Source organism: Tenrec ecaudatus, chromosome 3, assembly GCF_050624435.1.
Source record: "Tenrec ecaudatus isolate mTenEca1 chromosome 3, mTenEca1.hap1, whole genome shotgun sequence".
In the NCBI taxonomy this organism is placed as follows: domain Eukaryota; kingdom Metazoa; phylum Chordata; class Mammalia; order Afrosoricida; family Tenrecidae; genus Tenrec; species Tenrec ecaudatus.
Window position 1 is genome coordinate 65353639 of NC_134532.1, and position 27582 is coordinate 65381220.

A 27582-nucleotide genomic window follows, 5' to 3' on the forward strand; every position below is an offset into this window, starting at 1 on the left:
TAATTGGCTCCCCATTGCTCTGATGTAAGTTCTGGGGAAGCTGAAGAAAATCCAAATAAGTCCATAAGAGCCAAAATATGACTTTCAGTGTATCCCACCTGAATTTAGAGACCATCTCAGGAAGAGACTGAACAATCGTCATCTAAATCAGATGCTTTTTGACATGATTCCCAGGATATCATGCATGCAGAAGCAAAAGCTCATTCAACGGACAGGAATGGAAAAAGGAAAGACCAGTGTCGTTGACAAGAGAGACTCTAAAACTCACTTTTGAACATAGAATAACTAAAGCAAAAGGAAGACATGAAATAAAAAAGTTGAACATGAAATTTTAAAGATAATTGGAGAAGACAGTGTGTTAGGCTGGGTAGACTAAAGAAATCAATCTAGAGACAGTCATATGTATCAAAGAAAGCTTTATATCATTCCATTTTTTAATTTTATGATTGAACTAATAAACTTGATAGAACTTTGTAAAACTTAGTGTGTTTCATAGCTTCTAATCAAAGTCATTATTTATCATGAAAATGTATTTTCCTTCAACATATTGATATTTTCTTGTCAGCAAGTTTGCTCGATGTAGTCTCCTTCATTCATACTATCATTGTCAAACAAAGTAATTTCCGCAGGCGCTTACACGTGCACACATACACAACTGAAATCTAGGTACCTGAATCCATTATCGAATTCAAGGCAATTTAGGAGATCAATAGAGTGCTAGTAAATATTTTTGATGTCTCAGCAGGTATCCTACATATCAACCTTCAGTCACTCCGATTCCTAAAGAATTGATTACACATATTGTTAGCGCAGAGTGCTATCCTTCACCTAGTGGCTTGATTCATTTGATTATTTTCATACTACTTATTTTTTATTTAAGAACAAGACATGAACCCGGAATTATTTGCATCTATATGATGTCTTGAAGAGCTGAGCATGCCAGACAAGAAAAAGAAACAACTCATTTACACTCCCCTTTGATCTCAAACATTGAAGGTCCTTCATCAACTGTTATCTTAGAAGGCACAACTTCCCTCTTTACTGAGCCATTCAAAATAAAGCTTGTTTTAACTAAAGATAGGAAAGAAGAAACAAATATACAGATAAATCTTTATATCCCCCTGCTTGTTTGAGGTACATTTATATATTTTAAGTAAACTATCCTTTACGGCACTTGTTTAACACCCATTACACAGAGGATATCAGAAAATACCACATACACACATAGACACAGAGAGAACGGAGCTTTGGTGGCATTGTGGGCTACGCACTGACTTGCTAACCACAAGGTCGGTCGTTCGAACCATCAGACACACCACGGGTAAAAGATGAAGCTGTCAAAGTTTATCTTTTCAGAAACTGAAAACGGGCAGTTCTGCTCTATCCTATAGGGTCCTGTGTGTCTGAAGTGATAGGATGGCAGCGATTTTGCTTCTTTTCCCCCTTTGGGGAACAGAGAGAGCTAGCGGCCTCCGTGTTACAACTTTAGTTGTAGATACAAATGTACCAGTAGCAAAAAGCACAGGCCGTCCTCCTTTAGCACATCTTGTTGCTCAGTGGTGACAATGTAGGAATGGGAAGGTCAAGGAGTCAAAAAGTGTGCAAGTAATACCAATTATAAAAGTTTCCTCGTCTGGGGCTGGTCTCCATTGTATTGGGCACAAAATTATTTCTTGAATAATTTAAGCTACAGTCAGGTCCGGATGACATGCAACATAGAGGATGTCAGTAATACACACACACACACACACACACACATGTAAAACGAATGGGCTGGAATTACCTCTTCTCTATGGGCCATCAGAAGTTAGCTGGCTGGGTCAAATAATCAAAATCAGATTGGCAACAGTTCAGTTCATGGGAGGTGTTAGAGATAGCTTTACACAAAACAAAAGAGGATCCATTTAAGAACCAGCTTAATACAGAGTGTTACAAGAGAAAACACACACACATACACACTCAAAAATAAACATGCAGAAGCAGCCTGGGTTAGAGAGGTCATGTCCTGAGACCTTTTGCATAAGACTGGGCTTTCATGGATAAATTGACCTGAGGTTCTTAGTAGAACCTGCAGCAGTTAAAAAAAATTCAGAAACAAGGGTATTCATAAGGATATATATATATATACACACACAATTTCAAGGGAAATAGACTTTGAACTTTAGGGAGATTGGGGGAGAAAACTAGCCACTATATTAAAAATGCAACAGGTGTGCCCAGAACAAATCACACACAGAGTTACTAAGGTTACAGACAGCCTGCTCACAAGAGTTCTCCCATGTCTATCCTCCCTGCACAGATTATCAATCCACATCACTATTATAGGCCTTTTCAGAGTTTATGTTATGCTTCTTAGCTTCTGCTAAGTGTCTATGAACATACCAGTGCACTTTAATTCCAATCGATGGAAGGTATTTGGAAATAAAAACTACTTTTTGAATAGTGTTTCACAAGCAGATATTAGTGCCAAGCATTTTTGAAATAATGTTTAGGTTTTTTAAGCTTCTTGGACAGGAGAATTACATTGAATAAACTTGCCCTACCTTTCACATAAAAAATATTTTTTTTCTCATCAGATTCTCTCTCTTTTGAGTAATTATCAATAAATGTTGACAAAGTCACTTCCGTATTGGTTTTTAACTCGACACCCACTATTGATCGTGAGCTCTTCCATCTCGGAGGATCCTTATTAGCATCTCAGGGTGGGTCCTCCCTTGAACTTTGTGTTTATCATTTTCACTCGTTCAAAATGCCCATCATGGAAACGAAGTTAAGACTTCTTGTACAGGCGTTTGTTTCCCTTTTTGCTTTTTATAAAACAGCGTTACGTTTTATTCCTAGGACAAAAGTTATTTTAAACAAAAGTGGAAAAAACGACAATAAAGTTAAAAGAATTGGACCACACATCGAAATCTTCCAAGTATTCCGAGAGAAGAACCAGTTCTTGAAAACAAAAAAAGTTGTTAGAATGATCATCATCTTGCAGGCCTATATTCGAGGGTGGCTGGAACGCAGAAGGTTACAAAGAATAATGAGCAAGGTAAGGAATGTGCAAAATGTCTTACTGTGTTAGAATTTCTTCCATAGATTCAATTAAGCAGATTTCAAATGTTTACATAATTACTATATATATATATATATATATATATATATATATATATATATATATATATATATATATATATATATATATATATATTTTAAATTTATTTCTCTAAGTAATGTACTAGCTACATTTTTAAAGTTTTGAATTACTGGCTTTGTTTTCAATTTCACATTGTACCAAACTACAAACTTTGAAATACAAAAGCAGAGTTTATCCTTAACTCAGCAATGTGGCGGCACTCACTGTTAGCCAGGACCAGGACCAGTGCTCTAAGGTACTCTCAGGTTGTTCCCCAATTAAAGCTACTTTTCTATACTTCCATGCACTTCAATTCTATTACAGACACACATTCACTATCTCTTGAGTGATCTTTGTAATGAATTGGGGGAACCCTGTGAAAAGGTGTTCAGCCCCCAAAGGGGTCGCGACCCATAGGTTGAGAACCATTGTTCTAAATCATATCCCTGAGTAAACTGTCCCATAGAGGTTCCTAGGCCTCGATCTTTAATGAACACAGTGCTATGTCCTTTTTCCCGGCAGCCTTGTTCAACCGGGACTCCTTACCCACTGCCACCAAGGTTTTTGAGACTAAATATTGTGGAGCAGACAGCTTAAACTTGCTTTCTTCCTCAGAGTGGCTGACAGGTGGGTTTGAATAGCTGACCTTGTAGTTAGAAGTGATCCACTGTATGACCAGGTCTCACAGGTTCCCTGGGTTGTTAGGTGCCATCGAGTCAGTTCTGACCCATAGCGACCTTATTCACCGTCCTCACATGTTTTCCATGTTGGAACCCATTGTTGGGGCCACAATGTCAGTCCATCTTGTTGAGGCCCTTCCTCTTTTTCTTTGACCCTCTACCAAACACTATTGCCTTGTCTAGGGACTGATCTCTCAATTATCCTTATTTTAATGTAATTAATCAAGACCCATGTATTTAGGTATATGAGCTATATATATTTATATACACATACACATATATACCTAAGCATACTTATACCTATACACATTTCCTGGAGAAATGAGGAAGCATTTGAATGGCTAGATCTTTAAAAACCTTAACTTTATTTAAAAGTTTTACTGCTAATCGGGGATTTGGGAAATCAACTGCACATAGTGGACACACCTGTCTAAGCCAATTCTTAGGAGACATGGCCTTGCAGTGCAAACTTCCCTGCCCCCCCTCACCCCCGCCACATCTCTCTTATGCTGTTGGAAGGTGAGCCTGTAGCTGACACCAAGGCTAAGATTTATGTAATAGGCAAGGGGAGAGGAAATGAATCCAAAAGTACCTTTTAAGGTTAGCTACTATTTACATTTCTAACTCATCATAAACGAAGATAGGCTAACATGTCTTTCATTGTAATTTCTTTTAATTTCATAATTTTCCAAAATAAAGTGAGAGAATATTTCAAGAGAGCTTCTAATATTGGGAAACTTATTAGCAGAGGTTCATTTTCTAGTTTAGGCTTGAAGGAGGGCCTTTTCTAATTGTAGAGGATCTTTCCATTGCAGGTGGCATACCAATCAGAATGTACACTTACTGTATTAGTCTGGGTGCTTTAGAGAAAAAATCCATAGAAATTGATCTATAAGAGAGAGTTTTATATAAAGGTTAAGTGCACATCAAGAAAACATCCGAACCCAATGCTGCCCAAACCCACAAGTCTACCATTAACCCATATGTCCGACACCAATACACAAAGTCCTCCTCCATCTCACTAAACAGACGCAATGACGCCAACTGCAGGAGGAAAGCCGAGTCAGTGAATGTGTAAACATCTCAGCGCTGGCAGGGGTCTCCACACAGGTGCTCCAGCATCCAGGGCTGCATCGGGGTAGCTCCATGTGGCTTCTCCTCAGGGATATCTTGCAGAAAGTCAGCCTTGCCAGCTGAAGCTGGTAACTGGCTAAGGCAGCTTCACCCTGGTCCGACCATCAGAAAGCAAGAGACCCAAGAGCTAGAAAGGCGAGGTTCACTGAGCCATTTATCCCACTGCCCTTTAATTAACCCCACATGTGTTTTTGGCCAGGTTGGCACAATAAACTAACTACATCTCTTGCTTATTTATAACGAATCAAGATAAAAAATAATTAGATGACCTGGATATGTTTATCATCGCCATCATCAAATATATCATTATTATCATATCTTTATCATGTACCCACAAATATTAAATCTTTAAAAATCTGAGAAAATCATGGTTCCTGCCTTTTTCTGATTTCCAAAAAATCTTGCTCATGTGCGATCTTAACTTATTGCAACGGTTTTATATTTGAAACTTAAATTTTAAATCTATGGCTCATGTACTCACTGGAGGTAATTTTCTCCTGTTAAGTGCGTAGAATAAAGATTCACAGACAGTCCACTCTATAAGTAACTTTACTTCTCCCCACTCTCCTTGGGAGACAAGAGGACAGACAGGTGAGAATATTTCAAGGATTTCTTGATGAAGGATTTCTGAATTTCAAGTCACAAAGCTGGACGACAGTGTTATACTTTTCTCTCCAAAATTGTGTCTCCTTTTGCTTAGGAGTCTTGTCCCTCTTGTTTAAAACATTTTTCATTAAGAATTCCTGGTGACGCTAAGGTTGGTTTTAGGCATTTATTGGATATTATATCAGTCTTTTTCTGGTTCTTTCTAAGACATTCACACTGCTTGTAGAGTGTGTTGTTTCTGGGAGTTATCGTTGCATCGGCTCTGACTCAGAGTGATCCTGTATGCACCAGAATCAATGATTGTTAATCTCAGCACCACGTTCACAGTGTTTAGGTCACAACTCAGTTTTGGGTGCCACTGGGTCCATTCAATGGAAGGACTTCCTCGTCTTCCCTGGCCCTCTATCTTACTAAAAATGATACCCTATTCCAGGCACTGGAAGTTCCGAAATTATAAGTACTCTGTCTTAAGTGTCACCTTTAATAGTAAGGGGAATATAAGTGTTTCCCCGAAAAATTGGAAGATCTGACATAGGCAATCTTGATAGACTGAGTAAGGTAAGAAGGATGGATGATTTGAGTCCTTCGTATTTTTAAAACTCTCGCCTGACAAATAAGTATATTGTTTCTTAAAGAATAATTTTCCACAGAGTGAAAGACTCAAATGCTATTGAGTTGCTTTTGCCTCACAGCGACCTACTATAGGGTTTCCAATGCTATAAATCTTTATGGGAGCAGATATCATCTCTTTCTTTGGTCAAATCCTCGACCACTTCCATTTGGTGGGTTTGAATTGTGTTAGCAGCCAAGTGCTTAAGCCACTGTACTACTAGCTTGTCTTTCCCATAGGCTAGAGGGCGAGACCAAGACTGTTGGGGCATTTTTATAGAAAGTGTTCCCACCGATAGCCATGAGACACGGGAAAAAAGGAAAGCCAAGGGGAAGTTCATAGAAATTATTGAGGAATCAGCCTCAATGAGGAAAAGAACTGGTTGTGCTTGTACTGCTTTCTACTACTATTAGCTAAGAAATTGTGCGTATGGGTGGATAGACAGACTTGTACATTATTCTGGAAATCCAGATTTCTTTCAAATATTCTTTTCTAACACCGCAATTCAAAAGCATTAATTCCTTGGTCTTCCTTGTTCATTGCCAACTTTCACATGCTTGAGGTGATTAAAAATGCCATGGCTTGGGCTAGGAGTATGTTAGATCTCAAAGAGATATCTTGGTTTTTTAATTCTCTAAAGAGAACTTCTATAGCAGTTTTCTGAATGCAGTAATGCCCTTTGAGTTCTTGACTTATTGCTTCTGTGTGCATTGATTTTGGATCAACTTCAATCTTTTCTCCATTTATCAATGTGTGTCTTATTTGTCAATTTGTGAGAATGTGGGTTTTCGTTATGGTGAGATGTAATTTATACTGAAGACCAATGACTAATATATTGGAAATACCCTTTTTCAACAACATAAACAATGAAGATACATGTGTACATCTTCAGATGGAATACACAATACTGAAGCTGACTGAGTGTATAAGAAGAGATGATGGACAAACTCAAAATCATAATGGAGAACAAAGCCAGGCCCTACAGAGGAAGAGAGTACCAATTGTCCTTACATATGTTCAAGTTGAATATCAAGAAAAAAATTAAAGTCAGAAGAGCCAAAATATGGTCCTGACTATATTCTACATAAATTTAGACATCTTTTCAGAAATATATTTGATGCATTGACACCACGTTGTAATATAAAATCAGTCCTTCTCAATATGGCTTCCACGAGCTAAAATAACCATTAAACAAAATCCCAAGTATATCTTCACTGAGCTGATTCTGTCCCTAGTGACCCTACAGGACAAGGCAAAACTGTTCCTGTTCCTTTAGCATCCCAAATCAATAAAAATAAGCCCAAAGTCATGAGGCTTAATTTAAAATACTTTGTAAATGCATATGGTGAATATCTTAAAAACTTCTGGTTAGTTTCAGGGAGAAAAAAAGAACTTTCAAAGTGATTTATATGAATTCTTATGTTTTATAATGGTGTTTTTTTTAAATCTACCTAACTAGCAATTCTCATCTTTTAAAAGTAACTATCTTCATTTTTAGAAATCAGTATGCTTCTGTTTTTATATTCCTAATTAAAAGTATGTTTAGTCTGGTCCATAAAATCAAATTTATAAACAACAACAAAAAGACAGAAGCCCCATGTCCCCCAACCAGTCATCTCTTCCCTCATAGTGACATCAGGGGATGAAGTTTGAGGCTGTCCACAACACTCTGGCGGTCAGTTTGTCATCCTCCCCGCCTCCAGGCCTTGCCTGAGGGGGTTCCTGCTCCCTACTTTCTTGAACCCTATTGTCCTTCTTGTGTTTTCATTATTACTTGCTGTAGCCTCCTTAGGAGTTCTAGGCTCCTTTAAGATTGAAATAATTGAAATGCTGTTCTGACTCCCAAGATCGTATTTAACGAAAGCCCACATTTTCAGGGAAAGGCGGAGTGGGTGGAGAAAATGTCACATTTTTGGGTGATTATAACCCTGAAACAAGTTGGTATAATAAAAGGTCATGGGCATTGCAGTAAATAAAATTTTTAGGGAGAGTGTTCTATGAATAACAAAGCAGTATCCAAAATTTCATAGAATAATGTATCTCTTGAAGAACTATGCATGGGTTTCAAAAACCTTTTGCAGCTAAATGAACTTATGCTCACTCGTTTGACCCTATCTAAAGAGACTCATTTTTGAAGCACTCAGAAGGTAGGGGAAGTCCTAACAGAACAGTGAATTCTTAATGATATGCCTATGTAGCACTGCTGATTAACTATAACGATGCCTGCTAAACCCTGGGGCTAAGGTCTACACTCCATGTACTATCGCACGTAGTCCTCAAATAATCCTGTGACGTAGATGAGAGGCCTATTTGTAAATAGAGATATTTATAAGTTGAAGAAAACTCCAAAAACGGAAACCTTTTCTCAATCACACAGCAAAGGGAGACATAGCTATTATTTAAATCTACATCTTTCTGACTCCAAGGTACGTATCACATCCACCTCTTGACCTACTTTAACTGGGGCCTAACGTTTCCCGATACAAAGTCAGAGCCCAGACCGATGGGATTATTAAGTACATCCATAATCTCAGAAACTGGATCAGGGATGAAATGAATGGAGAATCTAAGATCTTAAATTGGTAACTTGTGAATTTTATGGTAAATCAACGTCTAGGTTGTCTCACCCCACCAGGCCATTCTGCCATTCTACTCCAGCACCACCTGTCCTCTGGGGTCCTCAAACTACGGCCCGCGGGCCACATGCGGTCCGCGGAGGACATTTAGCTGGCCCACCGGGTGTTTTTGCTCCATTTGCTTTTTACTTCAAAATAAGATATGTGCAGTGTGCATAGGAATTTGTTCAAAGTTTTGTTTTTTTTTTAAACTATAGTACAGCCCTCCAATGGGTCTGAGGGATAGTAAACTGGCCCCTGTTTAAAAAGTTTGCCACGAGTTCTTTCAGAGTCCTCCACATGTTCATTGTCATACTTAATTGGTGACAAATACTGTTGCATACATCTCTGCATCATTTCTTAGATTACCATGGGGTTATGCAAATGATACACATGTTATATGTTATTTGCATATAGATATGTGTGTTGCAAACCACACAAATCTTTTGTACTTTGGTTTTCTATGCATGCTATATGTATTGTGGCTACATGTATATTATTTATATGGATACATTAAACGTGAAAAATAGGCATTCTTCCATTCTGACCTTGCCAGACTTCCAACTTTAACATCAAGAATTGCAGCAGCCTTCTGTTTGGTCTCCTTGCTTCTAGGGTAATCACGGCTAATCTATCCTCCTCATACCATTGAAAAAATATGCCATCTTTTAAAAATGCAGCTCTCGTCACCTTATTCTATTTCTTATATTTTTGATATGCTTACAATGCATAAATGATAAAATATGAGCTCTCTGAAATCCAACACTTTGATTTTGTCCCTCTGTTCAGTTTTAACCCACAGCACGTCCTTATATGTACATTGTTCTTTAGCAAACAGCAAGTCCTTCAATTGCCTTTTCTTTTGTTTGCCAGCTCTTCCCTCAGAGTGTACTCTTGCGCCCTTATCAACTGAGAAACTCTAATTAATCCTTGAAACATATGAATGAAGGCACTTTTCCTGAGCCATCAGGCAGAGCCAATCTTTCTACTCATTTGGTTGTTCTTGTGCCAATTCTCTAGCCTGTGATCTCTTTACATGGTTGTCACTGGGCACTAATAATTTATGGAACAAAACTGGGAGAAACATTTCAATTTTATATCCAAAACATCACATTGTTTTGATATATAATAGAAAGGCTATACTTTATATATTTACTATTTTGTGCTAATTTTCTTGTTCATTTATTTGTATATTATTTATTTCAGTTAATTAGATTACAAATGCAATGAGGACAGAAACCTGTCTCTGTCTTGTTTATATGTATAAACATCTAGGACATTCTTGGCTGATGGTCGCAGCAATGAATCTCATTTGAGTGGATGAATTGTTCCAAAGTATGTAATTGAGGAGTTTCCCTGAGCTTGCTAAGAATGCACACACACATTTGATGATAACATTCCCTGCTGATGGAGTGAGGCATAGAGTCTTCCAACTGCTCTGGGAATTCATCTAGAAAGCCCAGAGAGCACGACTGGGCCCAAGATGAGCACGGATTGAAGAGATTTAAGAAAATGTTGAATTTCTATGTGAAAGTAAAATTTGAGATTGAAAGAACAAAGGCACTTTTAAAGGATAAGGACCAATATAGATTATTGATTTCTATTCAAATAAAAAGAAATTACTTAAAAAATTTTACTCTTAGCATGGGCTTTTTTATATTAGAAAGATAATCTGTTGTTATGATTAGAGAGTTGTTTCAGCTACTTTCAAACTGCTAACAGGAAAGTCTTACAAATGCAATGAACAGTATGCCCCTTACCCATGTGAAGGGTTACTCTTATGGGAATTTTTGGTACACTTTCTGATCTATAAATTGTGCGGCAAAACATTGGATGATTATTAGTACTATTCCCTCCACTGGAAATGTTTTATAATCTTATTGTTTGTCTTCAGAGCTTGCTGCCTTGGACAGTGTCTGCTAAAATATTGCTTTAAGAATCTCAAGGGACTCAAAATTCCTGTGAAATGCTCTCACTTTGAATTTACTTGGAAATAATGAAGAAGCATTGGATCTTTATACAAGTTATGTATCAGGAGACCACAGGGATCCCCATATTTAACTATCAGCATTCTTTCTTTCCACTATTCAAAAGGTTCTTTTCTGTAAAGAAAAATCCATGCTCTTTCTTTGCATATATTTTGGAATAATAAAGTTCTATTTTTAAAGACATAAAACTGCAAAATAGTTTTCTCAATGCAATGTTTTTTATGATTTTGACAGTTATTATTTTTGTCTGAAAATTTATAATTCTAATTTTTATAGTTGTCCTCAGTGAATATACCCAGTTTCTATTTCCCAGGACAATTTAATAGTTGATGTTAGCAATAAGGGAAAATGTTTGAGACTGTCTCTGATTAGCTATGTGTTTAATTTTTTTAAAATTAGCAATTCTAGAAAAGTAAGCTTTAAGGTTACTATCGCAATATTCTTGGATATTATAGAATCCTTTGAAAATTTAAGAAAATATTTTCTCTTATCTCAACATATATGACAGAAACAAAAACAAAATCTATAATACAGTTGATCTGGTACAAAGCAATTCTATTACATAAAGGTGTTAGCTCCTAGATACTTGGAGAACTACATTAATTTATTTCTGTGGGAAGAAGTAAGGACAGAGTGCTCCTTAGAGGCAAGGATGGCAAGACTTCATTTAATATTCTTTGGATGTATTTTCAGGAGAAAGCAACTCCTGCAGAAGGACATCATGAGTAGTAAAGTGCAGGGGCAGTGAAGGAGAAGACCCCCAAGGAGATGGATGGACAGAGTGATGAATCAAGGGACAGACATAGGAACAATTGGGAGGGTGGCCAGACCCCATGCAGCATTTTGTTCTTTGTTGCTAGTGCTATTAGATGCCTGACTTGATGGCATCTAAGAACAACAAAAATGTATTTTTATTGGATCATAGGTTCCATAAGTATATTGGATTTAGTGTCCAGCCTGGTTAGTATGATTTTTCAATGACAGAGAGGATATTGGTTGCCATTTGACATATTCTGATTGTTAGGCCTTTCAAGTGGGTTCTGACTCACTTTGAGCCTGTTGATAGCAGAATGATACACCACCCAGTCCTGACATTTGTTCTGTCTGAGCTCATTCTTGCAGCTGCTATGTCAATCCATCTCGTCACGGTCTTCCTCTTTTTCACTGCCCTTCCACTTTACCAAGCGGGGCAATATGGTACATCAGCACCTACGCTTCTTCATCATATGCTACCTCTAGAAATGTTTGAATGTTAAAAAGTTCTTTTTGATTTAGTGACTGTGTATTCATTATATATTTGTTTGATGCTTTCTGCTTTGTTCAACAGTTTGCGCATAAGCTCTTTCAATGTTTCAAATTAAGGCTTAAGGTTTTTCTTCATTTCTTTCAGCTTGAGATACTTTTATCCTGCTCTTCCTCGTTGGTTCTTCTAGTTCTACGTTTTTGCACATTTCATGATAATACTTTGCTTTCTGGAGTTGCACTTTGGAATTTTCTGTTCATCTCTTTTGCCCCATCAGTGCTTCCATTTATTTTAACTGCTCCATGCTCAAGAGCAATGTCAAAGTCTCTTCTGACATCTGCTTTGATCTTTTCTTCCTTTCTTGACTTTTTAATGACTTTTCACTTCCTTCATGTAGGATGGTCTTTATGACATCGCCTAGCTCCTCGGGTCTTGTGTCATTAATGTTCAGTGAACTAAATCTATTCTTGAGATTTCTGTATATAAATGTTTATGTTGTCGAATAAAGGACATCATAAGTATAACAAAATATAATACACCTGCCAATAAACTAAAAAGAAAAATTGGGTGAAAAATGACAAATTTATTTGAATTACGAGGAATGTAAATTATAAATAAAGTTTAGGAACTGTATCTTCAAAAACAATCCTGGGACTTGCTAGCTCTTAGACCTTAGAAAAATAATTTACAGATTTTAAGTTTAATTTTTTTCTTTTGCTAAAAATAGAATGCAAATCATATCCAAGGGATTCTGACTCAGAGTAAATTTTATAACCTTAAATATATTTCTAAGCACAAATTAATGAAAATAGTTGAAGTTATTATTTCTTCGACATGTCAAGACCCTGAAAAAATATATATGAGAAAACACAAAATAATCAATAGATGCATAAATGAATGATCCAGAAGTTTTTAAACGTAGAATTAAATTAAATTAAATTAAATAGAACTGGTCACTTAGAATAGAAAAAAAAACGGAAATAGATGGACTTTCAGTACTTGAATTGTCTTAAATCTCTAGTAGGAAAATGTAGAAAATGTGTATATAGAAAAATGTAGACAAAGTAAAAAGATAAACTTATGAAGCAAAATCATTTAAATGGGTTGGATTTTAAATATTCAAATAGCTCTTGGAAACTAATCAGAAAAAAAGAAAACCTAGTGAAAAGTAGTTGCGTTAGGTCAGGTTGTCTAGAGAAACAAATCTAGTGATACCCAAATAAGAATAAGAAAGGGCTTTATATTCAGAAGTAATTTTATATCAAGAAAGCTCCCCAACCCAATCCCAAGTAAGCCCATTGGTCTGATGCTTGCCAGCCCCTCCTGGAGATTTACAGAGCTGCAAAATGATGATGCAGCAAAGTGGAGCAGGATGTAAGAAGGTCACAAGCTGGTGAGTGGAAAATCATGTGGAACCAAGGTTACTGGAGCATAGCAGGGCGCTAAGAAACCCTGTGGCCCTTTGCTCTGAATGGAAAGCAGGCAGAGACTCAGCATGCAGGAAAGTGAAGGGGCAGAGAGAGAGAAGTTTCTAGTTTCTCCCTTGTAAGAAAACCCCTGATGAGGCATAAAGTTGTTACCTGACTGACATGCTTGCTTCCACCTCTACACTTTCATACAAATTCAAGTTGACATAAGATCTAACTACCACTGTAATTAGAAGTTATATCTATACAAAAAAATTCTTAAAATACTGTGTTCTCAGAGTACACAGCATAAGGAAGAATTTTCCATTATTTAACAATATTCCAATCCAATAGGACACTTTTTGTCATGCAGTATATTATAGAAATTTAGACATAAACCCATGAAATTTCTATGAGATAATCTACCATTAAAATCTCTAATATATGTGAAGGTTACATATCTAATGCGAAAACAGTTCATGTCTGTAGTTCTCTGAAACTTCAGGGAGAATATATCAATTACTGTGTATAACTAGTCACCCTACCAAATAACAATAAATACATCCATAATCTAAGAAATCAGGTCAGGGATGAAATGGAGGAGGCCACATCAGATTAATATGAACGGAAATATATAAGGGTCCTTACTTCCTATATTATTATTTTATAGGCTTTATATCATGGAACAAATTTGAAAGCAGTTTTAGACATGTATCGCCGATCAATCCATCGTGTTAGATATCGACTTGGTCTTTGGAGGACACGACAAATTATAAACTACATAGAGCTAGAGGAATGGATGGACAGGAAAAAATGTAAGTGTTGATATTTTACCTTTGATTTTATGTGGACATTAATTTAAGCATTAGGATTTTAGATGTAATTGACTAGTAAATACCTACACACACAGATATTACATATTCCATATTGCTATTAGCTAATTACAGTTTAAGGTGACATATCATATACTTAAAGTAATGGACACTGAACAGACTAAATGAGAGCTATCCATTGTTGTTATTGTGGCTGTTCACCCTTGAGTGAATATCAATTCAAAAGGATCTCATGCACACAGACTAGAATTGCCTCACAGGTTCTCAAGATTGGAACCTTTTGGCAGCAGATGGAAAGGCTGTTTCTGATGAGCCTCTGGCTGTTTGGGGGTGCTTCCATTTGCATATTTTTGTTTTATTAACATAACCTAGTGTTCCATCATGTGTATGTACCATCAGGTAGTTTTATATTTTCTACTGATGGACACTCAGGTTGTTTGCATCTTCTTGTTATTGAAAGCGGTGGTGCAATGAACATGGGTGTGTGCATGTCTGTCTGTGTTATGACTCTTACTCTTTAGGGTATACATCACTCACAGGGACTGCAGCATTACATCAGATCTTTATTCCTAAATGTTTGACGTAAATGATTTTTACAGTGGCTGTACATAGCCTCTTCAGAATTTCTGTTTTTGTTAATTTTTCTGTCAGTACTGTGTAAGGTAGTATCATTTTATGGATTTGCATTCCCCAGATTGTGAGAATTTATTCATGTTTACTCATTGTTTGAATGCCGTACTTTGTGAACTGTCCATATCCTTTAGCTACTTTTCCATTTTTAAACTAAACTAAAATAATTTAATTAAATTTAATTAAATTAAAATTTTCTAATTCAGATGTTGTTTCTTTAGAGTTTAAAGATCAGTTGTAGTAAAAAAAAATCCCTCCATATTATGCATTCACTTCACAATTTGATAAAATATTTTGATACATGCATTTTATTTTTAGTAGGTCCTAGTCATCTATTTTGTAATGTACACTGGTTCCTTTACTGTGTTTAATAGTGTGTCTGTGTCCTTCATTAGAGTGCTTGTTAGTCTCTATTTTCTCCTTGATTATCTTTAAAGTTCTGGGATTTATATTTAGGTCTCTGATGCATCTTGCAGTGGTTTTTGCACATGGGTTGAGGTTTGGACCCTGTATGGTTCTTCTGCAGACAAAGATTCCATTTGTAACCACTATTTGTTGGCAAGACACTTTCCCATTTATTAATTTATTTATTTGCTCAAAGATCAGTTGTCTGTGGGTGGGTGGATTTATTTATGGGTTCTCTTTTCTAGTCGGTTGATCTATGTATTTATCATTGTACCAGAGCAGGTTAATTTAACTTCTGTGGTTGTGTAACAAGTTTTGCAATCAGGACGTGGGGGGCTACTTCTTTATTCTTTTCCTTAAGACATTATTTGTTTGTCTTGGGTCTCTTTCCTCTCCAAATAAATTTGCTGTTTTTAAGTGCCATCCAATCTGTTCCAAACCCCCCCTCCCCCACCAACATGTGCACAACAGAAGGGAACCCTGCTCTGCCCTGCACCGTCCTCACAATTGTTCCTAGGCATGAGCCCATGTTTGAAGCCATCGTATCTTTCCAAGTCCCTGAGGGACTTCCTTTTCTTTTTTTGCTGCTCCTATGCTTTTGCAAACATGATGTCCTTCTCCGGGCACTGGTCTCTCCCGGCAACATCTCCAAAGTATGTGAGGCAGAATCTCACCATCCTTGCTTCTAATGAGCAGTCTGCCTGTATTTCTTCCAAGGCAGATCAATTAGTCCTTTTCGGAGCTAGTGGTACTTTCGGGATTTCCTACAGCACCACATCTGAAAATGACTCTATTCCTCCTCAGTCTTCGTTAGTTAATGTCCATATTTCACATGCATATGAGACAACTGAAAACATGGCTTGGGTTAGGAACACCTTTGTCCTCAAAGTACCATCCTTGTTTTCCAATCTCTAAAGACGTCTTGAGAAGAATATTTACCTTTTGATACCATGACCGTTGCTTCCATGAGCATTGCTTGTGGATCCAAAGAAGACACAATCCTTGAGAACTTCAACCTTTCGCCATGCATCATGATGTCACCGACTGATGCACTTGTCAGGGTTTGGGTCTTCTTTATATTGAGTTGGAATACTAAAGGCTGCGACCCTCAATCTTCATCAGCAAGTGCTTCAAGTCCTCCTCACTGTCAGCAAGCCAGGCTGTATCATCTACATATCACAGGTTAATAAGCTTCCTCCAATACTGATGCGGCATTCTTTTTCATATAAGCTAACTTCTCTGATTATGCGCTCAGCAAATATTTCTGCTCAGTTCTTATAAGGATGGTGAGAGGATCCAATCCCTTTGCACAACTTTTCTGATTTTAAATCATGCAATTTTCCTTTGTTCTATAAGCACTACTACCTATTGATCCATGTGCAAATTCTATATGAAAACAATGGACTGTTCTGTGATTCCTATTATTCTTAGGACTATCCTTGGTTGTTTATGATCCATAAAGTCAAATGCCTTGGCGTAGTCAGTGAAACACATGCAAATTTCTTTCTGGTATCCTTTTCCATCAGTCAAGATCCATCTGATATCAGCAATGATATCTCTCGCTCCATGTTCTCTGCTGGGTCCATCCTGAACCTCTGAGAGCCCCCAGTCAAAGTACTGCTGCAATCTTTGTGGGATAATCTTCAGCAAAATTATACTTTCATGTGATTTCAGTGATATTTGTCTATGATGTGAGCATTCTGTTGGGTCACCTTTCTTTGGAAAGAGTGCAAATATTGGCCTCTTCCAGTCAATTGACCAAATAGCCGTCTTCCAACTTTTCTGGCATAGATGAGTATGTGCTTCCGATGCTTCATCAGCTTGTTGGAACATTTCAATTGGTGTTCCATCAATTCCTGAGCCTGTTTGGGGCTAATGCTTTCAGTGAGGCTCGAACCTCTTCCTTCAGCACAATTGACTTGAGCTCGCGTGCTATATTTTGAAATGGTTGGATGTCGACTAGCTCCTTTTGGTAGAGTGACCGGATTCTTTCCATCTTCTTTGGATGGTTTTTGCTATAATTCAATCTTTTTTTCTGATAGAACCTTTCAAGATTGTAATTTGAGGATGGAATATTTTCTTCAGTTTTTTCAGTTTAAGTTATGAGGAATATATTCTTCCCTATTGATTTTCTAACGCTAAGTCTTGGCACATTTCATTATAATATTTGACTTTTCTTTCTTGAGCTACCCTTTGACATTTTCTATTTCAGATCTTTGGATTTATCATTTCTTCCATTTGCCTTAACTACTCCAGCTCAAGAGGAATTTTCAGAGCCTCTCTGAACTCTACTTTGATCTTTCTTTCATGTCTTTTAAAAATACCTTCAGCTTTTCCAATGTTGCATCACACAGATGTAGTGAATCTGATTTCTGCATAGTCCATGTGGAGAAATCCACATGTATAATTGCCTTATAATTATAAATAAATTTAATAACTATTTTTCCCATTTATTTGAAGAGCAACTTTGGAATCTGTATCAGAATTGTGTTGTTTTTATAGAATGCTTTGGATAATAGTGACGTTTTCACAATAATCAGCCTTTATCTCTATGAAATGAGATATTCCGTCATTTAAGTTAGTCTCTTTTGGCTTCTTGTAACAGTGTTCTATAGTTTTCTATATGCAAATCTTTGGTTTCTGGTAGGGATATTCCTAAATATTTAATTTCTTGTGTGGATATTGTAAGTGATATTGTTTTTCTTGATATTTTTCAAAGCCCATTTTTATTGGTATACAGAAATCCGATTGACTTTTATATTCTAATCTTGTATCCTGCCGCACTTCCAACACTCCCCCACACACAATTTGGGGGATAACTCTGTGTAAGAATTCCAGCACAATGTTGAACAAGACTAGTTGGTGATAGTACCATCCAGGTTTGGTTCCTGTTCACAAGAAGAAATGCTTTAAACTTCTCTCCATTGGCAGCTCTTTGCTGTCATTTATTGCCTTTATTTTGATGAGAAATGTCTCTTACATTCCCATTTTTATCATTTTTAAAAATCACGAACGAGTGTTGGATATTGTCAAATGTCTTTTCTTCATCAATTGACATGATGATGAAATGTACCCTTTGCTTTTGGGTGTGGTGAATTTCTTTAACTGTTTTTCTAATGTTGAATGATCCTTATGAGCTGGGTATGAATCCCACTTGATCATGGTATATTATTATTGTGATAGATTGTTGAATTATGTTTGCAAGGTTTTGGTTAAGAATTTTTGCATTAATTATCGTATAGGTCTATAGTTTTTTATATTGATAATAACTTTGGTGTTTTTTATAATGCATGTTACTCCCGTTGCATAAAATGAATGGTAGTTCGTTGTCCTCTATTGTTGAAATATTGTGTCAAATTTGTGCCATCTCTTTACTGATTGCTTGATGGAATTTGCCAGTGAGGTCATTTGGCTCTGGCTGTATTTTTATTGGGACCTTTTAATGACCTTATCAATCGCTTCTATTTTATCAACAATACAAAAGGTGGCTACACACTTGTGGTTCTCCGAATAGAACATACAGAAATCAAACTGATTACATCTGTGAGAAGAGACAGTGGAGAAGTTCACTATCAGCAGTTAAAACTAGGCCATGGGCTGATTGTCGACCATCAATTGCTCATATTTAAGTTCAAGTTGAATCTGAAGAAAATTGAAAGAATCCCACAAAAGCCGAAATATGATCATGTGTCTATCCCACTTAAATTATGGTAACCTGGCAAGAACACATTCCAGACAATGAACACTTGGGATAGATATTTGTGAGCTGTGGGATGACATCCAGAGCATGATTCACGAAGAAAGCAAACAGTCACTTAAAAGATAGGAAGGAAAGAAGAGATTAAAGTAGATGTCAGAAGAGACTTTGAAACCTGCTCTTAAGTGTAGAGCAGCTAGGGAAAAGGGAAGAAATGATAAACTCAGTGAGCTGAATAGAAATTTTCAACAGGAAACAATAGAAGACATAATAAAATATTATTATGAAATTTGAAAGACCTAGAGCTAGAAAGCAAAAAATGAAAAACTGTTTATCATACCTTAAACTTTAAAAACCTTAAGAAACAATCCAAGCCTTGAGTAAACTTATTGACATATTCTATGGACAAAATATTGAATGATGCATTAAGCATCACAAGGAGATGGAATGAATACCCAGTGACACTGTACCAAAAAGGACTAGTCAACATTCAGCCATTTAAAGAGGCAGCATATGAGCAAGATTCAATGGTGTTGAAACAAGGAAGATGACCAAGTGGCAGTAAAGATAATAGCTGGAACACAAGGCTTCTGGAATTAATAGAATAACAATCGCATTGTTTCAACAAACTCATGAGGTATTGGAAGGCACTCACGCATCTATGTCAAGAGATTTGGAAAATCTCAAAAAATCATGTACATAAAAGACATCTTTTTTTGGTATCCATTTCAAAAAAAGGTGACACAAATGAGTGCAGAAACATAGAAAATACTAAAAGTATCTGATATAAGTAAAATTTAATGGAATATCATTCAACAACACTTGCTGCAGTATATAGACAGGGGCCTGACAGATCATCAGGTTGGATTCAGAAGAGGATGTAGAACAAAACATATCATGGCTGGCATCAGATGGACCTTGGCTGAAAGGCCACCACAGAGATTTTGTGTGTGTGTGTGTGTGTGTATGTTTTATTGACTCTGTAAAGTCGTTCGATTATGTGGACCCTACCACACTAAGGAAGCATTAGATGAATGGGAAGTATAGTCCACTTCATTGTGTTCCTGCAGAACCTATACTTGGCTCAAGAGACAGTTTTACAAATCACACCAGGGAATGCTGCATATTTCCTAATATTATATCAGATCATAAAATAACTTTGCAGGTAGTTCATAAAACATGAAACAGAATTGACCTTAAAAGGAAATCGCCTGGACACAAAATAATCACACTTTACAATATCGACAATAAGAACACAACCCTGAAAGCTGCGTAGAAGAAAGAGAGCAATTACATACAAAGACTGAGTGATCAGAATAAGCCCACATTTCACCACTGAAACCATTTAGGAAAGAAAGCAATGGAATGATATATTTAAAATACTAAAAGAACAATTTGGTAACTAAGAAATCTATGTTTGGTAAAATTATTCTTCAAATATGAAGGAGAAATAAAAACATTTACAGACAAGGAAAAACTAAAGAAATGTATAGAACACAACCACTTTTGCAAAAAAAAAACTTTAAAAGGAACTCTGGACAAAAAAAATCAATAAGAAAAACAGACAGAAACCTAAGAAATATTGTAAAAGAAATTACTATGGAGAAAAACATTCAAGTGAAGCAATATTCATAATTAAATGGAACTAAATAATTAAAACAAGGAATCATAGAAAATGTTTGCTGTAAAGATAAACAATAAGCTACTTTGAAATCATGAATAAAACTATAAAAAAATGTACAAAGAAAAACAAAACTTCAGGAAAACAAACTTGAATACCAGATGATTAAGACAAACATTAACAACAAAAAAGCAAAAAGAGTAATAAGACAACAAAATAACAACTGAAACACAATGAAAAATCATCATAAAAATTATAATCAGTAACACCTTAAACAAACAAACAAAATTACATCAATGAAACCATATTTAAGAATAACAGCACTGAGTATAAATAGACTGAATTCAACCCTTAAAAGACTAATAGAAGGGATTAAACACATGAACCTTTAATATACTGCTGACAAAACACACATCTTAAATAGAATGATAAAGTAGACTAAAAACCAAAGGATAGAAAAACACTTTATCCTGCCAAATTCATTTCACTTTCTTCTCTAGCACCGGTGGAAGTGATTTTCAACGAGAGGATATTCTTGGTCACAAAGCAAACACCAACAAATTAAAAAACATTGAGAAGATGCAATCCACCTTTTCACATCATAACAATAAAAAATTGGAAACCAACCATAGAATACTCAACTCAAAGCAAATATGTGGAAATTGAATAAAACTTTACTCATCTATCAGTGAATAATTGAAGAAACAAGGAACGCAGTCAAAATATTCCTTGAAACAAAGGCGAACAAAATTATGACATGTCAAAATCTTTGAGACATGGCACAAGTAGTATTCAGAAGGCAGTTTATAAGCAATATCTCGGCAGATTGATAAGGCATAGAGCATGAAAATCAATACCTGACAGCATCAGCTACATTTGAAAACATTTAGTAAAATAAGCCTTCAGATACTAGAAAAAAAATATTAGAGCAAAAATAAATGAATAATTTTTCACTATAGAAATAATCAAAAGACAAGAAATTGATTCTTCGAAAACATTAACAAAAGTGATATACCACTGGCTTGAGTCGTAGAGTAAATGTTCAATTTTGTCATGTTTTTGTAGATGGGTAATCATTTAATAAGAATCAATCTAGTTTTACTCTAATAGTCATTTTATTAGATCATTATGTCATTTAAATTCTGCAACTTGAAGGAGAAAAGTTATCATCCCAACTTCTCAATTTGAAATGTGTGTGTTAATTCCAGAAGCTATCTTATCTATTTGAGCTTTGTATTCTCCTTATTTCTAAAAGTAGAATATTAATACTAGTCTGGAGATGGTTTAAAGGTGAGGGTGCACCTACACCATTCTAATACTGTGCTGGTCATAGGATGCGCCTGCGCAGAAGTGTGATTATTTTACTATGATGACTGTCCCTATTGCCCGAGGAAAATGTGTGGGTCACAACTGGGGGGCTCCTTTGCAGAAGCTCCAACCACTGACACTGAAGGGTGACATTTTGAACACCATTAAAGAGGCTTTTGTTCCCAACTTAATTTTTATGAAAACGGTTCTGTATTAAGTATCTCCACGAGTCATAGTTTGAAGGGTCAAAGAGACTCAATGTTAGAGCAGACCTGTACTTTCGCATTTAGCAAAAGGGTTTCTAGGAACATCGTGGTCTTCAATGAATAGTTGACAATGGCCATTCATTATCGTAGTTTTAAATACTATTAAAATGAGCATCAGCCTAAATACCCGATTGAAGGGATTTTGTTTAATAAATAATAGGCATCTCTATGATAGAGTTAACATGAACTCATTAAAAATATTTACTGGAAGAGATCATGCTCTTGGTAAGTTAGCTCAGTTCTGTAGATGTTAAAACGGAAAATATAAATTTTCTAAATCATGCTCTTCTGAACAAATATTAGAAATGTATACTGAATTGTGATATATATATATATATATATATATACACACACACAAACTATTGAGTTAATTCTGAGGAGTAGAAAGCCTTATCTTTCTCACATGGAACAGCTGGTAGTTTTGAACGGCTGACCTTATAGCTAGCAGTCCAACTGGAGTAACCTACTATTCCACCAGATCTGTGAGTTGGGCTATTAAAACGTGCTTCATTGGGCTGAATCTTTCGCCTTTTGAAATACGGGTGATACAGCCCACAGCGTCACATCAACACCATGTCACCACAGTACAACAAACTTACAGACTCGTGGTAGAGGATTCTAGTAGCTGAGTGTAATTCATTTGTGCCTCTTTTAGGTGCCATTGAGTCAGCTGTGAACTGTGCTGACTCTTGGTACAACAGAATGAAACACGGTCCTGAGCTGTGCCAGCCTCACAATTGTTCTCATTGTTGCAGCCACTGTGTCAATCCATCTCCTGAGGGCCTTCCTCTTCTTTGCCACCCCTCCACTTTACCAAGCACGATGTCCTTCCGTAGGGCTGGTCTCTACTGATAACATATCCAAAGTATGTAAGCCAAAGGCTCATCACCCTGGCTGCTAAGAAGCACTTTGGACATAACAAGTGGGGGGATGGTGCACGTGTTGTGTTCTGTTGTACAGAAGGTTCCTATGAGTTGGAATCAACTCCATGGCTCTTAACAGGAACAAATATCTATGTTTGGGCTGCTAGCAAAGTTCAGTAGTTCAAGCCCATCCTCAGAGTTTTGAACTCTGTGATGACGGCGGCACAAGAAGGTACAGTGCTCCTGTCTGTTGTACGTCGAGTTGCTATGAGTTGGAGCCATATAGCACCTCTCAGCAAGAACTGTTCATGGATTGTGGAGGTCTTGCCTGACCGCTTCAGCTGCACAGGGGGGCGGGGAATCCAACTCTACTCAGGCCAAGGCCCTAGTCTGGGAGGTAGAGGCCAAACATACTTCCCTCCTCCCCAGCCTCCTTACCAACTCTGACAGCAACCATCTGTCCCATGGGTCTCTGATTGCTCTGCTCGTTTCAATATTCTGTTGCGGTGATCACATCTATTCATGAAGCGTTACAAAGCTTTTTTAGCACTTATGCATGCCTACACGTGCCCTAGTCTGTAAGCCTGGAAAGAAGTCAGTGATGCAGGAAACCCTCCACTCTCTGCGCTGCTCCTTCTGCTGTGGCTACCTGTCTGAGCAGGAATCTCAGGGTTCAAGAGACGTGCTCCACTCACGACTCTTCTTTCATAACGGGCATGAGACCACTGTTGCCCTATATCTCAAGAGGTGCATTTGAATTTTGAAGGATAGCAAAATTAACTAATACTACAATTAACATCCCTACACTTCACTTTCAGTTTTCTGCTCATTTTCTGGGATTTACAAAAACAGCCATAACAAGTGATACACATAATTTACAAAACAAGCCATAGCAAGTCATTTCACTTCACTGCAACGTCTTCCCACTCTTTAGAAAATTCTTCATCTTTTTCAAGTGTTGATTGCTAAGGGGTGATTTTGTTTGGTCAGATGTGTATGCATTTTTGAAGCAGTTTTCAATGACCTTAACATTTCACTTATTATCAAGATTTAAGTTTTGTAATTACCTTGATTATACCTGCCAAAGATACTAATTCTGCTACTATCATGCTGAAAGTGTAATTTCTGTTTAGTGTGTTTGCTTGTACTGGGACATAATATGTAGATTAAGGGCATTTCAGCCTATTAATGGGTTCACATATCCGTAATGTGCCCACTTGATTAATCAAAGCCTAATAAATGAATAAATGGTATACATAATTTTCCAAGGAGAAACATTTTCCTAAAAACAAAACAAAAACAATATCTTGTATCTTATTTAGAATGTACATTATGTAGAGCCAAGGTTCTCAACCTGTGGGTCGCGACCCCTTTGGGACTCAAACAACCCTTTCACAGGGGTCACCTGATTCATAACCGTAGTAAAATCACTATGATGAAGAAGAAACAAAAAAAAATTATGGTTGAGGGGGTCACAGCATTAGGAAGGTTGAGAACCACTGATTTAGATGATCAAACTCTCCAGTTAGGATTCCAATATGAAAAACTGATTTGAGAGTTGATCCCAGGAAGTACCAGTGGGGAGTGGTGAAGTCAGCCAAACAGGGAAGGAAGTGTGAACGTGGGACTTCAGGGAAGCAGTTCAGCAAACCCCACTTCAGTGGTGTTCTGGATCTGCGCAGTCCCTCGGTCATCACTGAAGGACTGTTCTGGCAGGGACGTCGCTCCCTGGAGCGTCTGGCCTGTTGTACAAGAGGACACAGCAGAGGCTGACAGCCTGAGTGAGCCCCGAGGCAATGTAGTACAGAGCCTAGTTGCATTAGCCTGCACAGAAATGACAAGGAGATGTGAATTGGTACGTAGATTAATTGCTAATGTTTGCGTATTTTAAAAATATGAGAAAATCCATAGACATATCACACACAAATGTATGGTTATTTACTACTCTGAATAAGGATCAGGAATAGAAAACGAGCAAATGAAAAAAAATTATTGCCATCAACTTGGTTCCCACTAATGGAGAGACCTCTCTGGCATATAGAACCGCTCCCCAGGATGTCTGTCCTTCTGCGCAGGTGCAGCCTGTCTCGTTTGTCGCAGGTGGAATAGTTTGGTGAGTTTGCTCTGCTGACTTTGCGCTTAGCGATGCTTCCTGCGCTGTGTGAGCACAGCAATTGTTAGTCAAGTTAAAAATATCTCTCGAACTTGTTGGTGTCTCCAGACGACCTCCTCAAATGAATGAATGAACAGAAAGTCAAATTCCGTGGGATTAAATGTCAAATGCTATATTCACATATTCATGTATCTTTAAACCTTCTTGGATGCTTTTTGTGATTTGTAGCTCATATTTCAGTCTGAACTTCTACCTAGGCACAGTCCACCATCCTGAAACTGCTGACGAATAATTAGCTCCACGGGATTAAATTATCATGCTTGTACTGGAGGATTACCTTTCTAAAAAGAAAGAAAGAAAAGTAGCTATAGATAATTAGTTACAAAATAGACACACTAATTCTCTTAGCCATTCTTTAGCATAACGTGTCTACTGTCTAATGTTTATGTGGGCCATGCTCAGTGATTGTTCAGTTAAGTGGTTTTCTGTGTAGTCTAGGAGTGGCCAAGGGCCTTAAATTAGTTAGTAGTAATGGACGGAGCCAGTGAGCAGAAAGTAAACATTTTTTAAACAAACAAACTCCTTGCCATAAAGTTCATTCTGAATCATAACAACCTTAAAGGACAGAGTAAAACTTCTGCGGGTTTCTGAGTCTGAATCTCTGTACGAAAACAGAAAGCCTTGTCTTTTATGACACAGAGCAACAGGTGGTTTTGAACTGCTAACTTTGAGGTTAAGAGCCTAACATCATAACCACACCACCAGGGTCAAATCAGAAATTAATAGCTGTCCCTAGCAGAATCACTAATTTAAGTAGTTCTTTAGAATGTGAGTGAATACAGGAAAGAAAACACTTTGGAAGTGAATCAGTAAGGTATACTGGGATGGGTCAGCAACAGTAAGGGCCAAGCCCCAAATCCTGACGTTTAAAGCAGGATCTAGCAGGGTCTTCACTGTGACTTCGGAGTAGGGTTCATGGATGATGTCATGCTAACCAGACTAGAGAATACTGGAGTTCTCCTTAGCGAAGTTAAAATTCTTCCACATCCAAATGAATCTTTAGTTGGATTGTACTTAATATATTATCTGGCTAAATACATGTAAATATATTTTAACCTTCTTTCCCTATCAGTCTATGAAACAATGTTTACGAAGAGAGAAGATTGGCAAGGATTAGAAAGAAGTGAACTTCTTAAGTACTTCAATGACTGTGGTCATTTTCCAACCCAGAAACAAATTGATACTGCTTGGGATCTGGTCCAAACAAGTGAGTAATTTCATCCTTCATTCTTTTTGTCTCTTTCTTTTCATCTTGCCTTTCTCCTACTTTACCTTCTTCACCATATTCTTCCCTCTTCTTACTTTTATCCTACTTGGCTTATAAATTCTTTAAAAATGTTTCTGCTTTTAATATATATGAAGGAATAGATACAAGGAAGTTATGTAAAGGAAGTTAATTCAATAAATATATTTTGGGGAATGGAATTGGAAATGATTATAGGTTTTTATAGGAGATGATAGGTAGATAGATGTAGATAAAGTCATACAAAGCCTATTGCTACCAAGTCCATCCTGATGTATGGTGATGCTGTCACACAGAGTGGAAGCACACTGCATGATATTTCTCCAGGGGAGTGGCTGGGGTTTGAACTGCCAATCTTAACCACTGTGCAACTGTGGTTCCCTGTATATCAAACAAACCAACTCAACCCACTGCCGTTGAGTTGATTCTTAGAGTGACTGTAAATCTCTACAGGATGCTGGACATCTTGACAGGAGCAGATTTTCTCAATGTTCTCCTACTGCTGGGTGTGACTCTTCAGTGTGGTGCTTAGCAACCCAAAGCTTACTGGAGAGTAGCCAGTCTCTGGGTTGCTTAGATATGTATACAATAAGTTATGTCTAGTGGATTATATTTTAAAACAGTTTATTTTAAATAACAATCCTAAAAAGCTTTCTTTCAGACAGCTAGTAAAGAATATAGCCAAGTTTACATGTTGGGAATTACATTTCAATATAATGGAATCTTACAGTTACAAAATCACTTATTTTTGAACAGCAATCAAATGAAAGAATATGCGTGGAAAATGTTTTTTTTAGTATGTTCACATTGAGCGACATTCCTCTCCTTTTTAATAAACTAGTAAGAGAGTGAGAAGAGTCACGTGGGTTTTAATAATCTGAGGATTTAGAAAAAATTATCATTATTCCTAAAGTATTTATCAACATTTCTGTCAATGTCTGGATTGATGCTCTCTTTGGCTTGCTGTGGTGATTAGAGATGAGGGGTGCTTAGTCTACAATTTTATTGAGAGGAATGGGTTAAACGAACAGCAGAAGAAAATATTCCAGGACCCTTTTATCTACCCTCAAAAACAAAAAGGCTCCTAGATCCGATGGAGATTGTGAGGACGATCGGTGGCAGAGTTGGACAGGCTTC

General features: G+C 37.0%; 1 protein-coding gene across 1 annotated transcript in view; it reads left to right on the forward strand.

The window, feature by feature from the left end:
• The window catches only part of IQCM (IQ motif containing M), a 473119-nt gene that overhangs the window by 195511 nt on the left and 250026 nt on the right, over positions 1-27582 (forward strand). The window contains exons 12-14 of the mRNA XM_075543525.1: positions 2842-3040; positions 14077-14221; positions 26275-26409. Of these exons, the coding sequence (XP_075399640.1) occupies positions 2842-3040; positions 14077-14221; positions 26275-26409 (479 nt within the window). The remainder of the gene's footprint in view (positions 1-2841; positions 3041-14076; positions 14222-26274; positions 26410-27582) is intronic.